Source organism: Trachurus trachurus (assembly GCF_905171665.1).
Source record: "Trachurus trachurus genome assembly, chromosome: 24".
NCBI lineage: Eukaryota > Metazoa > Chordata > Actinopteri > Carangiformes > Carangidae > Trachurus > Trachurus trachurus.
Genome location: NC_139910.1, coordinates 19,353,700 through 19,371,560, shown reverse-complemented (window position 1 = coordinate 19,371,560; position 17,861 = coordinate 19,353,700). Strand labels below are relative to the sequence as shown.

At 40.8% G+C, this 17,861-nt stretch overlaps 1 protein-coding gene across 1 annotated transcript in view; it reads right to left on the bottom strand.

The window, feature by feature from the left end:
* The window catches only part of dse (dermatan sulfate epimerase), a 29,276-nt gene that overhangs the window by 7,963 nt on the left and 3,452 nt on the right, over nt 1-17,861 (bottom strand). Inside the window, exons 3-4 of the mRNA XM_084000387.1 lie at nt 11,425-11,678; nt 1,521-1,760 (exon numbers count right to left, since the gene is read on the bottom strand). Of these exons, the coding sequence (XP_083856513.1) occupies nt 1,521-1,760; nt 11,425-11,678 (494 nt within the window). The remainder of the gene's footprint in view (nt 1-1,520; nt 1,761-11,424; nt 11,679-17,861) is intronic.

Genomic DNA, 17,861 nt, shown 5'->3' with positions numbered 1-17,861 from the left:
TTCTGTCTGCTCTATGCGAACACAGAACACACACAGTCAGTGAGGGGGACAGCAATCATCCAGGCTGCTCAAGGGCCAGTTGAGGATAATCTGGCCTTGTCTTCCAGTCTGGTGGAGGGAGAAAGCTGCTATTGTGGCTCGGGGGTCTGAGGTCTCTCCTGGCCGCTGTAATTAGAGGTGCTGTCTGAGTGCGGCAGTGCCGTTCAGACACAATACAGAAACTGTTGGCGGGGGGCTGTGAAATGTCTGAGCCTGACCCAAGGTGGGCCCCCCCCCCCCACTCCTCTGCCGCTGCCCTCGTCCTGACCTTTCGGATCAAACTTCCAGGATGCCGCTGATCCCTGCAGATCTCAGCTCAGCTTTGAAAGGCATCCAGAAAGGTAATGACTACACGCATGCATAAGCCATATCAGCCGAGAGGAGAAGCTCCTCTCCTCTCCAGTGTGGCAGCCTGAGGTCATTTTCATGCCTAATCTAATACATATAGTTTTCTGACTTTGAATACGCATTCACACTTGTATGGACCAGTTGGCAAGCTAAGTAACCACTTACTCATGGTTTGAAGACTCTGGCAGGCTACATATACTGTATATTCATGTAAGAAAAAAAAGTATGGTTGCCCTGAGAGCTCAATGCACTGAAACTAGATACACCCAGCACCACCGGATTATGTGCGGCAAATACACACAACACAACAGAATGCAGAAATGTGACAGGATAAAGTTTGAAAGATGTTTATGCATGAGCACCAAATGGAACTGACACTTCCCAGCAGCGGCCTCTGTGGGTACCAGTCAGTGTTAATTTTCACAGCTAACATTTTTTTTTACACCTACTTTTAGTTGTTTCAATGGCTGAGATCAAATGTGTGTATCTAACCTCACCACTGTACAAAGAGATTAGTTGTGATTGGCTCTCTTCCTAGTAGCTCTGATTGGACTTTGTCTTGTTTTTATTCTTCGACTTAAGTGTCATATCGCTTTGTCATCATATGCAAGTTTTTATTCAGTTTTTGTTATATGTTGATTAAGCAAAATTAACACTGGTACCAGTCCACACAGTACATGGTGGACATAAAAAAAAAAGAAAAGCGTTTATCTCTCAGTCAAGGTTAACAGCTCCATGCTAATATAAGATGGATGAGCAACATTTGTATTTTACATTTATACATTTCTAAAAAGGAAATCTGAGCAAGCCTGTTTAGCCCCTGAAAAAATGACTTATGTTTCAGTCATAGCCTTCAGACTTATGTCAACACTGTAGACTGTGTGACCAAAGCCTGTGTCTTTTTCCTGTAGATAATTGATCAGGAATCATTAGGGATAATCAAAATTGATAATGACATTGTAATATCTTATCAATTCTCATCCATGTGTTTTGCTCTGCTGAAGATGCAATCTTAACTTGCATGTGTTTTTGTCACCACATGTTCTTTCTTACGTTACAATAGAGAAGTGATCACATGCATTTCTCAGCCTTTAAAGAGTAAAAAAAAAAAAAAAGGTGCTGCTGGCTGTTACCGGGCAGAATGGTCCTGTAGAGGAAGGCAAAGTGTTTGAGGAGCCAGGGGTGGTCGAAGTGGCCGATGGCGAAGTGGCGTTGCACCAGGAACATGTACTGGAACAGAGAGCGGGTGGTGTACGTCCCGTAGGCCACGCCCTCGTACAGGGAACCGTCCGTCACGTCACGCAGGAGGACCATGGACTTCTCCATGATGGACAGCGCCTGCTTGGTCCACAAGTAGGCCTCCTGAAGGTAACCTGGAACAATGCAGTCAAAGATGGAGCACAGTTTAAATGGAGTCAGAGTCTAGTCACAGCATTGGTTTTGTTATTGACACTGCCTGATGAACATTTTACATTTTTAATTGTAAGTGACTTCAACTGAGTGTCAACACAGACATGTACCGATCAACGTCAAGAAATTAGGTAACTGGTGAGCTGTCCAACAACTGCATGTTTCCAACTGAGCTGCTGCAAAGTCCCTGGTGCTCAGGCCTGGAGGCAGGAGATCAGTTTGATTTGAAATGCACTGGCAGCAACCCTCAGTCAGTGATAAGTTACTTTCTCACGTACGACCACAATACTTTGTTTCATTTCTTGAAAAGTTGATTTGCATCGATTGACACAGGAAAATGGCTGCCTGGAGGGTGAGAAATAACCTAGACCAGCTTTACTTGAAGTGTGAACAAGTATGAACAAAGGAACATGTTCAAAGTTATTAGATTATAGATGAATATTTATTAGATCGTAAGTAAAGCATATCGATGGTGTCGAGGTGTCCAATTATGAAGAATTAATGGACAATGTGGAGACGTGAACCGTCCGAAGCAAGTATCATCCCGAAGGGCATGATACAGTTACCAAAGAAATAAATCAAATCAATTTTAATGTGTTTTACAGTTAAAATCACACGTTTTTTCACAAGCCACAGCTGAGCGGACTATTTAATATCTCTCGTCCGTAGGTGAGAAAAAGGAAACCCGCTGTGGCCGCAGCATGTCTGACACTGGGTATGATTTGTTGAGGATATTAAAGTCTTTTCTGGAGTTATTGGGGATGCGCACAAGGATGATGTTTGCACAGTGTCCTTGTGGAAGTATGAGGTTAAATCAGTCCAGCTTCTCAGAATCAGGGTGATCTGTGCTCCTACTTGGGTGAACAGAATTTGTAGGAGATGATTCGCCAAACTGGGGTAACATTGATTAATGGACAAACTAGTTCAATGCAAATTAACCTATAGTATAGATTTAGGCAATATCTAACACTATGTTCTTTAAACTAGTTCACATCAATTTATGTACTGATTTATAGATAAAATCAATTCTTTCTCTCTTTGCTGTGGACCCCAGGAGCACCCTGAAGGACCGTGGACCTCGGTTTGACAACCACTGATCGAAAGAATCTATAGACCCCTTCGTGGCCTACGTCACTGTGACGTCAAGACGTTCACTGGAGGCAAAACAACTGATCCAGCATCTGTTTAGACAGGCGTCTACTGCGTACGCTGGGACAGGTTTTAAATTATTTTTGAACAAATGTTATGCTCAGTAAACATGGAAAATATATAATAGGCTCTGTTTAAAAGAGTAAGAATAGAAGGAAAGAGTCGGATCCAGCGCAGCATTCATTTACAAGCACCGATTAAACTTCTTGTAAATAAGCGTGTACTCCGCCCACAGACTGTGTAGCCCCCGGCTATCTCCTTGTGTCAGTCCGAGGTCTCAACGGGCCGGACCGAACAACACGACCGGACGTACCAGGTTCAGGTTGAAAACATTTAATAGCTCGGATCGGCGGACCACCGGCTTCTTTTTTTTTGTGCCGCCGTCCGGTCTAGAGTTAATGCTTGTGACGTGAGTCCGGGGCCGCATCGGGTCCAGGCTTCAACACCTGCGGATCTGACCGAGGTCGGGTCTTTGAGAACTGTAGCAGGACTGAAGCAGCTTAGAAACTGCTCAAACAGGCAATCATGGGCTTTCAGGTCTCTGAGGGTGGGTGTACTAACATATTCACTAAAATATGACTTTTCCTCGTCCATTCTTGAAAAAACAGTCCGTTAAAACATGCTAACCAGCGTTTACAAGCTACGGCGTTGAAGATGTTTTGCCTCCAGTTATGGCCCGCCCACCCGGATGTTTACAATCTGTGAAGGAGTCTATTGAGAAAATATTTTTTAACTCACAGAGCTATAGTTCAAGACTTATGAGCAAAAAGCTGCAGTTAGCTACATAGTGGTATCTCATTTGAACCAGAGAAGCAGAACAGCAGTGGGAACACATTTCCCAAATATAAAGCCTGTGGTGTATGATGGACAATCACTGGTCTACTGTTAGCTTTTTATGCGTTTTATGCTAATCCCCACTGAAAAGCTGGTGACAAGTGTTAGCATACTGTATATGGCCAGGAATAGACTTCTGCTGCTTTGCATAAACAAAGACAGAGCGGTAATCCTCCTTGGAGGCAGCGGGCCTTGAAAGTGCTTAGATTATTGAGAATACGGTATGTTCTCAGCAGGACGTGAAGTGAGAGGACGAGGACGTGCACTACAAAGCGAGCAGGACCTCATGTTCAGAGTGTACGACTGTGAGTGTTATGTCACCAATGGAATTAATGAAAAACAGCAAACAAGGTCTCCTCAGTCTATTACCTACAGAAACCTTCCACACACAGCACTGCCATGGAAAGCATGACACCACTATGGCACACTATACCATGTATACTCTCACACACACAGACACACACGCCAGATCACACACATAGAGTTTACTATGAGAACAAGTGACCACATAAACACTCAAGCCACAGCTCTTTGAGGAATCCCGGGGGCCATCGGCAGTGGCTGGTTGGGTGGGTACCACCAGTGCCGGGGTCCACCCACTGGAGCCGTCCCCAGCAGTGTTTAGTTTGACTTTGGGGACCGCTGGGAACTACACAGAGCAGGTATTTACCATCAAACAGGAACTCCTGGCACGCACAAAGACCACATTTACACAAATAGCGCTTCACCAGCCCTCTCACAGCCCTGGGCCACTTAGGGCAGTACTGGCTTTGGCCGGCTTCAGACACTTTCTCAAAAGTAAAAACATTACATGGACTTTTAAACAGAGTCAATCCAATTTTTAAGATGTCAGTGCTGGTTTGGTCAGTGGATGTTGCTCATCGACAACAAATGTTTAACAATTCATCCATTTACAGCCACATTTAATACGTTTTTTGGTCGAAATAATTACAATGTCATCTAATAAAGTTTTTGTTTTTGTCTAGGCCTAATGTTGAAACAAGGCAACATCAGTGTTTAGCTTTTTTTTTGTCACTGAATATGACCTCTGGGCTGTATGATCTCCATGCAAGAAATTGGACAAATATTACTTCTTATTAATTGACTAACAAAAAAAAAAGAGGAAGTCCAGGTTGTGTTTTTTTTCTTTTGGTGTGTGAAATTCAGCACTTATTAGTAGATACCAGTGTCTGCACTCACCATACCAATTAGCCAACAAAATCAATTATATATTTGGTTAAGTCTTCAAAATGCCCTGCGTGCTAACAATGTAATATGAGTATTTATGCTAGCCACATTTATCAAACTGGCACAGCTGAAGTCTCAGCTCCACATATTCTGCCCAATTTTGAATTAACCACCTTTATGTAAACTCTATTGCATTTGGAAAGGCGAGCTCTGCCATGTTGCAGCATGTGGCCATGTGATCAAATGTAGGAAACACATGTGGTTATTGTGGACATGTGTTCACATGTCTCCACATGTGGGGAACATGGGAAAGCCATGTTTTTTTCTGTAAGTTAGCTTGAGGAAAGATGATTGAAACAATAAATGATGCTAAGAAGCTAACAACTACTTTGTTAATACTCAAAAATACTGCTCAATGGAGAGTCCCTGCTGTTCCTTTTTATGGTTAGTTCAACTAAATTATTGGTGACAAGTACATCTTTCCTGGTAAAAAAAACAAAACAAAATCCCAAGTACCATTCCCCCAAAGTAAGGTCTTCTATTTTTCCAGAAGAGGAAGAAATAGTAGGCTAAGTGTTCTCATCTAACATAAAACAGAAGAGAAACTGAGCAGTCAGCAAGTGCACTAACAGAAACTATATGACAGGACAACAGAGTTCAATGGAGGCGTTATGAAAAGAAATTCAAATGAAATCATTAACTGAAAAGTCACATTTAAAGGGAAACACATACCGGATAAACTGTATGATGTCAGGCATAGTACAGCCATCAGTGTTGCGACTGAATTTTGAAGGTTTTGTTGAAATTATCCATTTCAGAACATGAACGTGAAAATAGGTGCAGCAGAGGTATACTATAATGAAAATTTACATGAAGAGTCCTGTCAACAGTTTCACAGTCAGCTCTTTTAAAATTGTGTACTAATGGGTAAAATGCTTTCTGGGCTGCTGGAGATTTTTTGTTTTAACCAAAGCAGCAACACTGAGTATTGGTGCTGTATCCAGGACAGTAAAGTAACTCTTGCTCTACCTTTAATTTCCTGTTTTCCTAGAGTTTAATAAGGTGGCTAATTCCTCTAGGGTAGTTTTTTTTTTTTTTTATAGGTCTGACTCTTGGTCCTGGTGCTGGTTCTAGACACCCCTATCCCTCCTTCTGCACACATCAAGCTTCAAGCTCTGGGAACTGGAACTGTCCCACAACTCTTTAGAGCAACGTCACTCTGCTGCCTGAAGGAATGATAAAGATCAAGGGATTTATTCTCAATAACGCCCTTTAACTCGACCTGGACTCCTTCTCTTCACACACAGGGTGGATGAAGGGCAACGTTAGTTGAAGAAAGTCAGTGCTGAAATATGTTCCCCACATGCTGACAGCCCAATTATGAGGGTTTACATTTACTGTTTGTCCTTTGCTATAGTTATGTCATATGACAGCTTGAACCTATTCATACTGTTTAAACACTGCTTGACTTTCCAGCACATTATGTAACTTAATTCAAACAGCAGCTTCTCTTGTCAAGTGTGACAATAATGGTGTAATGTAAATGGTAATAATAGGTATAAATAGTAGAGCCTATATAATGACCTGGGGTAAAATTTGCTAACAGTTTTCAGTGACAGTCTAATCTGTATCTGACTTTGACTTAAATAAGAACAATACATATTAAAATGAGAAGAATCTGTTGAGGGTGAGAAAATTGATTTTGTCTGGTTGCACTAGTAGCACTAGGCAGGATATCATTAGACAAACTTCATCATTTCTTACGGAACCACTTGCACCAATATCATGATAAGTCCTTTTACAACACTGAGACAGATGTTTCCTTTGTTACACATAATTTCATTGCCTGGAAAATGATGACAAACTAGAGGAAAGAACTGGATAATACAGTAGTTGCTCTTCCATTTTCTGCTGTATAATCTATTTTTCCGTTACATATTTTGGAGAAAGACTTGAGTTTCATAATAGGAATCAGTAATGTTTCATCATGAGTCACTGACTCTGAATTGAATGAGCGTAAGCATTAGTGACTCCATTTACTATAAGCCCCTGACACACCGCCTACCACCCATGTTAAGAGGTTAGAGCAGCACTCAGCCTGAATGAGACACATGTCTGAGGTGTGGCTCCAGCCTCCCTGAGGCAATGTATCATCCCCAGATCTGGCATGGAGGGTTATTTTTCATGTGTGAGGTGCAAAGAAGGACTGGAAAAACATCTGATGAGTGCCATACAGATATCATATTAGTATTACATAACTGACACATAAGAGCCTATGACGGGTTTGACATGTTGAGACAAACAACCGCACACACTCATATTCGCACCTTTTGTTTGTTTGTTAGTTTGATACCGTTCAGACTAAATGTACAGTGCTGTGAAAAAGTACTTGCATCCTTCCTGTTTTTTTTGCATATTTGTCACATTTAAATGTTTCAGGTCATCAAACAAATTTTAATATGAAACAAAGATAACCCAAGTTAATGTACAGTAAATGCTGGAGTCCCAAAGCTTTAGAAATGGCTTTGTAACACTTCCCAGACTGATAGATGTCAATGACTAATGTTTTTTCATCTGTTGTTGAATTTCTTTAGATTGCGTGATGTGTTGGTTTTTGAGATCTCTCAGCCTACTTCACTTTGTCAGACAGGTTCTATTGAAGTGATTTCTGGATTCAACAGGTCTGGGTGTGGATAGTGAAACTGAACTCTTTCCAAAAAAATTGGTTTATCATAGGGGAGCAATAACTTTCTAGGGTCAGGTAGATTTGGATAGCTTTTTTTCTTTAATAAATAAAATTCATCCATAAATAATAAATTGCATTTTATATTTAGGCTACTTAGGTTATCTTTGTCTGATAATAAAATTTGCGTGATGATCTTAAGCATTTAAGTGTGACAAACGTGAAAAAAAATAAGAGTTCAGGAAGGGAGCAAATACTTTTCCACAGCACTACAGGCCTGTTTGTTTTTATAAAAAATACTGTTTTATCATTGTATTTTTTATTATAAGCAAAGAAGTCCTGACAGCAAAGCTGAAAACAAGTCAGTCTAATGAAAAATACTGCAAAATGGCTGAAAATATTGCACAATCTGATATTATCAAATGTCAAATAGCGGATTATTGATTATCAGCCAAGTCCGGAATCAGGAAACATGTCATGACTGTTTCTTCTAAACTTTACAAACATTTAAACAGGATGCCAAACCATATCACCAGTGAACCGATAGCATGATGTGTAAGTTACTGATAGGAACTGATATGACAGTGTGGGTGGTCAGGGCCAAGGATGTGGTTGACAGCGGAGCCCGGGTTCACTTATGAACTGTATTTAAACTGTGCACCACTCTGGTGCTTGAAGGCACCAACAGGCAAACACCTGCATATGGAATGCACATCTCCTCGAAGCTGCCGCTGCCTCGTTATCAGCTCATCTTAACAACTCCGGTCTGGCAGAGCACAAACATTTTTCAATTCTGTGAAATGTTATTGTAAGGCACCAAATACTGAAGAAATAATAACTTTGTCCAACAATGTCAGCCGTGGGCTTATACTTTTGTGACAGATAACTAATAAAGAGGAACCAAAGTTTGTTCATGTCTGGCTGGTCTTACTGGAACATTTCCATGTCATCTGACAGAATAATATTTAGGCGTAAAGCCATCCCCCGCTGCACAGGAAATTAATGATACTTATACAAAGAGGTGAAGCTGTCAAATGAAATAAAGACGATCATTGCAAATCCATCATGTGTTAGCAATCTATCAAGAAGCAGTTTTCTCACCCCTGCTAGGTATGAAACCATCATCTCTGCATGAGGCCTCTGGTAAAACGCACTAACATATAAAATGTGTTGTAAACAAAGCACTCGAGCAGCAGTTAGACACATTTCTTTCCTCCGGTAACAAAGGCAGGCTGAACTGGAGTAAACTCCCTTTTTTTGCTGAAGCTAAGAGAGGTAAAGGCTGCGACTCTCCTGAGTGTTCTCAGAGCTTTCAGTCCAATTCTGCCCTCTACAAAAAAAATTATATTAAATAAAAGCCTCAAATAAAACCACTGTGACCACGGCGGTTCCCAGTAAGACAGCTGTCATTTGGTTCACATCAGGACTGGATCTTTTGTACCAGAAATCAAATCCCTGTAAGCAAAACAGGCTGCACTGCAGGACTTCACCTTTTGATGGCCCATCTCTGCTGCTATACACAGTGCTTAGTGCAGGATATTGAGGTAAAAAAAAAAAAAAGAAGAAGGACCAGGGAATCAGATCCCACAAAGGAAACGCTGCAGAAAAAGAAAATAACTCTTTCTTAAAAGGAGAATGTGACAGTTGGGGAAAACTTTGTCTGGAGAGCAATTACAAAGGATTAAGAACAGAGATGGCAGATATAACCTCAGGCTGACACCACTGAAATTCCAGTCAGTTTCTCTCATAAGCAAACTGAGACTGAGTACTGACGAGTCTCACTCTGACAATGGTTCATCACAAGTCCATCTTTTGCACTCTCTGCTTTATCTGCAGTGTTGATCCATGAGAGGATATGCTGTATCTGTGGTTTAACGTGTAGTTTCACATCTTTTCTCTCAGGTTATTGAACCAATCACAAGAGTGGATGTGTGCCTCTGTTCTGATTGGCTCAAGGTTGTTGTTTTTTAGATAAACACTCTGAGAAAGCAGATCCTGCATGGTCTGATGGTACAGGTGGGCGGGGCTTGGGGCATGGACAAAGTTGTTGCTACATCAGAAGGTTACATAAGTCCTGACAGCTCATGTTAAAGGGATAGTTCAACATTTTGGCAAATTGGCCCATTGCCATAATCGCTATAGTCATAGCAGTAGGTTCATTACCTTTAATTGTAGGTGTAAGCTATTTTCAGTACGGCGGAGCGCAGCAGCTGGCTGCTCAGAGCTACGCTATGGAGGCTAATGGAATTTCTTGGTTTCCCTCATTAAACTCATCAAATTCAACATCCCAAAACTCCACAGCGCTTTTGTAGACAAGTTGTGACCTGCACAACCACCACGCTATGAGATAATGACGGAACGATACGAAACGGAGCCGTTTTCGAGGTAAATACAGGGTAAATACGGAGACTGCTTGCTGAAAAACTGTCCCTGAACGCAACGCGCATCAGCGGTTTTGTATGAATTTACCTCGAAAACGGCTCCGTTTCGTATCGTTCCGTCATTATCTCATAGCGTGGTGGTTGTGCAGCTCACAACTTGTCTACAAAAGCGCTGTGGAGTTTTGGGATTTTGTATTTGATGAGTTTGATGAGGGAAACCAAGAAATTCCCTTAGCCTCCATAGCGTAGCTCTGAGCAGCCTGCTGCTGCGCTCCGCTGTACTAAAAATAGCTTACACCTACAATTAAAGGTAACGAACCTACTGCTATGACTATAGCAATTATGGCAATGGGCCAATTTGCCAAAATGTTGAACTATCCCTTTAAGGCTCAGTTTCTGAATACAAGCTGTATGCATTTTTTATCATTATTATTATTATTAATATAAATGTAAACCTTCTTACTCTTTGAATCTTTATTGAGTCAGAAATTTTACAAGCTTAGATTACTGATATGATGTAGGCTAAATGGAAGTTTAAGAAGGAGCTCCTGAAACTGACATGACACTATCAGTGATAGAGAGGAACCGTCACTACAGAAACACAGTGAGGATTCTTCCCTTTAATCTGATGAGCACAGACGTACACACCAATTTTTATTCCCAATGCTATGAAGTTAGTTTTTTAGAATTACAATTAATATTAATTAGTGGCAGAGACACAGAGACTGGGAGAACATATTTGTCTGTTAATGAACGGATAAAAGTGTAAAATACATATGAACTGAAACTAAGGATCCATTGACAGGACATGAAATGTAACTGAAAGCTCTGGAAAAGGGATTTGTTCTATTAAATGTCAAGCAAAAACCACTAAAATGTTGATATGAGCATTTAAATGACGTCACACTCTGCTGAACTGACGTTGACTGGGTAGTTTTTTCTTATTCAAACTGATTTCAGTCTAAATCCACCTGTGAATCCACTGAGCTTCTATGTAGGCGGTCATTTCAACGGTGGCACTTCATGGTCTATGACCTTAAATCGTCAGAATTACTTTTAATACAGAAGACCCCGACACAATAAATCATGTAATGACTAAACTCGTCCAAGTGAGCAACATAAAATCAAGTTAAATGGTCAAATGAAATGGTAAAGACGTGAGAAGTTCTGGCTTCTCTCTAAAGGGAAAAGTGGCAAACATGCTCCATAAAGTTGCTAAATCTGTCATAAAACCTTTAAAAGGCTGCTGTAGAAAAATCTGCTGAGAGATAAACAGGGTGAATGTTGAATGAAGCTAATGGTCCAACATTTGATACTAAAAACATCATGTGGATATGTGGATGTAGCATCGTTATTTAAAAAAAACATATACGTATCAAATTTGTCACCGACCTTGGGTCATGTAAACCAGGCTTCCTGTGAGCAGCGCCACACAGTTGGTGGGCTGGTGGTTGTGCAGGTACTGGAACCCCCAGCCGCGGACGTAGGACTTCTCGTACATCAGGCGCGACGCGTTGCCGATCACCTGGAGGAACCGCTCCTGCTGGCCCTTGCTCAAGTACTCGTACAGGAAGTCGTAAGCGGTGGCGAACCCGACCAAAGAGTGCGCCAGAGGAACCTCATCCCACGGGGCGTCTTTGACCAGCCTGCAACACAAAAAACCACAACACAAACACTGATGGTGAAGTGAAGGCAGATACACATGCAGCAGCAGCAGCAGGCAGGTGGGAAAGTTTAAAATAAAACCGAAACGCTGCAATTGTGAACAAAAATACATTTCCTGTGCAAAACGTATTAATCAGCTTTAAACACGGCTGTAAAACATCCACTCACTGTGAAAGCAGAAAATACAGATGTTAAGTAGCATTTTATTTCACACCACAAATACAGCTGCACCAATAAAGAGGTAAGAAAAAAAGAGATATAAAAAAAAAAAAGCGCAACGTGTGCAGAGGCTCTCCTGGTCGACAGGTGTTGGGTTTAGAGAACGCTGACTTCTGTAAAAGTGGTGCTGTTGTAAAAAGGTAAAAGTGCGAGGTAATCTCTAATCACTGCGGCCGCTTTAATTAAAAAGAAATTAACTTCAGATGTGGTGATGAAACCGAAATGACGTCATGTTGATATACAACTGTTGCCATGTTGGGGTCTGTTTCCCAACATGGCAACAGAGCTGCTGTTCACTGAGACTTCAAGAAGTGACACATGATATTATAGTTTACTTTCTGTATTATGAAAATTAGAGGTGAATTACAATATGTTTTCAGATGGCATATTCTCCATGAATACGACCATTGTGGTCATGCTAGCACCTACTGCATTTTGGATGTGCTTTTTGTCTTTTTTACCATGCTAGACTTAGGCCAAAATGTCAAATAATGTCAAATATCTTAATATTTAATGCCATGTGCAATATTTTTCATACTTTTTTTTCTTTTGCCATATGTTAGCTGTTTTTGACAAGTGAAAAATGACAGCTACATTGTAGGAATGGCTGTAAATAAAAAAGAGAAGGTCACACGCACATCCGTACCAAAAGCTTGGGCAGGTGCTGAGCCAAAAATATACAAGCATTAAAAAGAAAATAGAAAGGCTCGCACACCGCAGGGCTCCTGAATGCAGTCCATTTAATGTCAGGAACAATGTAACGTTTCGAGCAAAAGCTCTTCGTCAGACAACGAAGAGCTTTTGCTCGAAACGTTACATTGTTCCTGACATTAAATGGACTGCATTCAGGAGCCCTGCGGTGTGCGAGCCTTTCTATTTTCTTTTTAAGGAATGGCTGTAAAACCATACCATCACTTCTATCTGAAATATAAAATACTAATACTATATATACTACTAATACTACTAATACTAATATAATTATGTATTATTTGGAAAAACTGAGCAGGACTGACCATAGATAGATAGATTCTGGGTATCACCCATGCCGACATGTGTTAGAGCGAGCTGTGGGCGCCTCCTTCAGCTTTCCAAGGAAGCATGATTCTTACATGAATCATTTGTAATGCTTGTCTCTTGAGACTGACTCAGAGTAAACACAGAGAGTAGCATCCTGGAACAGCCATTAGGGTTAGGGTTAACGCTGCCAGCTGACCTCACCACCCTGCCATTTTCATCAGCACACGCCAGTGTGAGACTTTGTTACACTGTCCTCCGAGAACACCTCCATCACTCTCTTCTAATATAATCTTTCCAGCTGTTGGCTGTAACCTCTGCTGCCTGTATCACTTCTGTAGTGGATGTACCACATAGTCCTAATCCCAGTGGCCACTGTGGCCCTCTGCTGCATATCATCACTCTGTTCTCGTCTCTTTCTCACTATCACTACTGGAATTCAGGCAAGAAATAACTTCAAAAGAAGTGATCAACTCAAGTGATGCATACCTTTGATTTATTGAGTCACAGCTGGGCATTGAACAAAGTTCATCCCAGCCAGGTTCAACACTTTGAGTGACCATGGAAACAATTGTGTTATGAGCTCATCATCAAATTGATGTTTTCTCAAGTTGCTTGAATTACATCTATTTGCGTCGTCTTCAGTTGCAGTGCACTGAGCTTCCAGGGAATGTGAATCAGACTAATGTGGTACTCTGTTTTACCATCCTTGTCTAAATGGAATAGGGAAAAAAGAAGAAAAAAATGTTTTCATTGTCTTTACTGCAGCTTCTGCTCTTATTGTGATGTTGGTGTTGTTTAGTTGTAATAGTAACATTTAATGAGTATATTTTGTAGTTTGCTATAAGTTTTGCCTCAGCTACATAGCCAGCATTAGCATTATCAACTGTCTATTTGCCAGTCTAGAGGAAATGTTGTTCATTCCTTTATGAACACTTATATTTAAGTATTTTTCTAAGCAAATACCTTAGTAGTTTAACTTAAATAATATTTTGACTGAGCTACTTTTAATTGTATTGTGATTTGACAGGGAGAACCTGTACATTGCTGTGCGCCTTGATTCCAACTCTGAAAACCAGTTGGGACTGACTTAGTTTACTTTACCTCAGCTTTCTGTTGAGCCTGACTCCTGAGCAACTCTCTGAACTTACACCTGCTCCATTAACGTAGCAGTAATTAAAGCCGTGATAAAGTACGTCAGTGATATTTGAGCAGGTTCCTCTATTTGATGTCGGTCAAACAGTTTCCCCCTGTTAAGTGGCAGCTGACGTTTATTTGAAAATCGCTTCCTGCCTCGTCATGCGAAGGGATTAAACTTCTTTATGCTGCAGTTTGCTCATATGGCAAAACGGAAAAGTGTAATACACTAACTGCCAAGTCACCGCTCCACTGTATATTGCATTATTCCAAAGCACACAAAGTCTCACTTCAGCATGTTTGCAGACTGTGAAAAAAAAAATGGTGAGAAACGGACCAGGCACCAATATGCCACAAAGTAGAAGTTCCCCATCGAAACATGGTTTGTGGAGCCGCTGCAGACATAATTGAAGGTCATGAATACCACAGCTGACTGATTCCTGGAGCCACGCTGCAGAAGCCCTCAGAGGTTCAGTGACCATAATAAAAGTGCGGCCAAGGAGAAAACTCAGTGTGTTGTTAAGACGTGAAAACACATGCTCGGTGGCTTCTCGTTTCTGCACTGTGGCACATGTAATGATATTGTAAAAAATGTACAACACCGCGCCATCTAAACCCCCCGACACACACACACAGCCCACCGCCCCACCCAACCCCGAGGAATAAGCCACTGGAAAATCCCCTTTCCTTTTCTGTTCAATAGCTGAAGGGAACACAGTGGCCGTGCAGCAAAATGAGAAGGATTAAGCTGCTGGACCCCCACCCCCACCCCCACCCCCCTTCCCTCTCTGCATGAGGGAGGAGAGGGGGTGGGGTACCTGCAAGAGTGGGGATTGTCCCACATTTCAGCCAAAACCAGAGTTAACTTGGTACCCGATACCCTAGTTTAAATTAAATAAATTCACAGAATACAACTTGCCAGTGAATTCGAGATGGAGTAGGTTGGTCTATCCAGAACACAGGAAACAACTAAGTGGTCTGATGGAGCCGTTCATTTTCACATTTCCTTCCTCAAGTGTTTGATTCAGGAAAAAGGGTTCAATCTGATAATAAAATTAAAAATCAAAACAAAGAGTTGAAAATGACTCTTTGAAAAACTTGCATGGAATGGTCTGTTTTGAATATATTTTGAAAACCTGACTCCATTAAATTACTATGAAGTACTCTGTTTTTCTTTTAGGAAGAAAAGTATTTTTTTTTTTTTTTTTTACACTAAGATTCTTCACAAGGGCATTCATCTTAAGTCTCTGTTCAAAATGTAATAAAGATTAGTTTCGTTTTAAATGTTTGTTGTCTTCACCATCACTACCAAAAAAAAATAATATATGAAAACAACAACAGGCTACTTTTAATACAGTTTTGTTTTTATGACCATAACTACGGTCTCTGTTTGTTTTTATCCTACAGCTTCTATAGTCAGTCAGACAGTTGTTAAATTTAAACTTAGATGTTAAAAGTTTTAACGACTATCACAGGATAGTGGTGAATGCTAAAATGTAGTAGAACAGAAGCACAAGTAGAGAAGATTGTCTCCGAAACTTCAGGATTTGGAGCGAGTAGTTTGTAAAGCATAAAGTGCCAAATGAATTAGGATTATAGTTATTCAACATATTTAGATTAAGTATGAGATCATACAAGGAACATATTCTGTATCTGCAGACACCAAATGTTAAAAGGTGAGTAACAGAATGTTTATGAAAATCAGATTGAAGTATTACCAAAGAGAAGTCACTACACTGTAGGTAGCAACTGAGTGTTCATTGTTTGAGGTGATGTGAATGTATGTAAATGAACAGTAGGTTACCCTGGATACCATCACTGTATGCAATGTTCCCCAAGCATCATTTCTGAGACCTTCACTCCTTTAGTCCTCTAAATAAAAGCTGTGGAGAACTTGGAAGCAGTGAATGGCTGTAATCCACTTCTCAGCCATTTTGCACTTGCCAGCCAGAACTAATGTTCATTGAACTTAATCAAATTGTTAGGGAAATACGGAAGCACTGTTGACAGTTGATGCAAGCTTAAAGGTCCAGGTCCATGGCCGCCTCTGAAAAGCAGAATGCTTGTCCAGACATGGGCTGAATGGATGGAGTCGGCTGACTTGTTGATCACACTTCACACGGTGTGAAGCATTATTAAAGGTCACATACACAGTGTAAAGGTAGATGTCCATCTGCGTTTTAAATATCAAGGTCCTACATTAGTACTGTGAAAGTATCAAAGTCTCAGTCCACAGAGAAATACACACAGCCTGTATTCAGAGACAGAGTCTTAAAACCAGCCGTCAGGACTCCTGTAACTTTGTGATGTCACAACAAAGCAGCTAGCATCGAACCCTGGAATCAAAATCCAACATTTACTTGATCGATCAGAGACTCTGAGCCTTTCTTCTGCATCCTCCTCCAACACCTTGAGGTGCTTGGAATAGTGCTCAACATGAATATGCACGAATAGCAAATTAAAATAGTCATCTTAATGTCTTCTAAGATCCTCTAAAGTTGTTGTTTTGAAAAAGCTGCTGTCTTAAAACAGGGATATGTATGTTTACTGTGTAGGTGAACAATCAAGAACTCACTATTGTTTAGTTTAGGGTTCACAAAGTCTAATGCATGTTAGGATAGGATAGACTTTATTGTCCCAATGGGACATTTGTCTTGGACCATTCAGTAAACAATAGTAAAAATACAACACAGACATCCAGTCAAAATAAAACACAACAGTAGCCAGCTAGCTCAGTTTGATTGCTCGTCAATGCTGATGTCATTAAAAGCAGCAGAGCCTGTTCATAAAAGTTATCCTCGTCTACTTCTCCATCTCTTCTCAGCAGCTGATGAGTAAAATTACTCACCACATTAAAAACAGGATCCAAACACTGGACTGTGTTTTGCAGCTGTGTTCAACCACTGGAACCTCACACCTAATAACGCATGCTTCACCACGTCAACAGCACAAAGCAACAAAGTTCTAAATGAAGGCAGCTGATGTTCGCACTCGCTCACACTCATCGATATAGTCTTGAATGATCGGCCGAGTACATATTCTACCAGGTTACACTGCAGAACACATTCAGGTCTCAGGTTAAGTATAGTGTAAGTAAGTATAGTGCTTGAGTGCCAAAACCCCTGACCCCCTCCCTCGAGGTCCCACTGTTGAGTTCTACACATCTAAAGTAAAATCTTAACTGGCATGACAAGTGCCTGGAGGTAGATCCTGTTTCATTACCTAAGAGATCTAACTTGATTTGGAATTTAATATATTCCATAATGTCATGTTTACATTGTACACATTTCTATATTACATCTTATTTATTTGGATTGCTACACAGACGTCCTGTGGTTCTTTATATATACACTGCACACTGCAGCAGTGGTTCCCGCTCAAGGGTCGTGAGATGAACTATAACTATGTTTTTGGCTTCGTTACATTATTTTTCTTTTAAAAGTTCGGACTTTACATTTCCAAATAACGTCTGGGTGGAATCTTACATTTCCACTCTCCGGCTTCTCTCTAGAGATCTAGTAACAACAGTTCAGCGAGCAAATCAGAAGAGAGGAGGCTCTGAGCATCTGTTCTGATTGGCTGGCTGTTTTCTGAGTGACTGAATAGAGGTAAACACCCAGGGAAACCATATACTGCAATTTGAATAGTGGGTCTAGAAAGATGGTGTATGGAGCATGGCTGAGAGAAATGACGCTTTGTTGTGACATCACAAAGTTACAGAAGTCCTGATGGCTGGTTTTTAAGGCTCAGTTTTTAGAAGAATGGGAATAAAAATAAGAATTACTTTATTAATC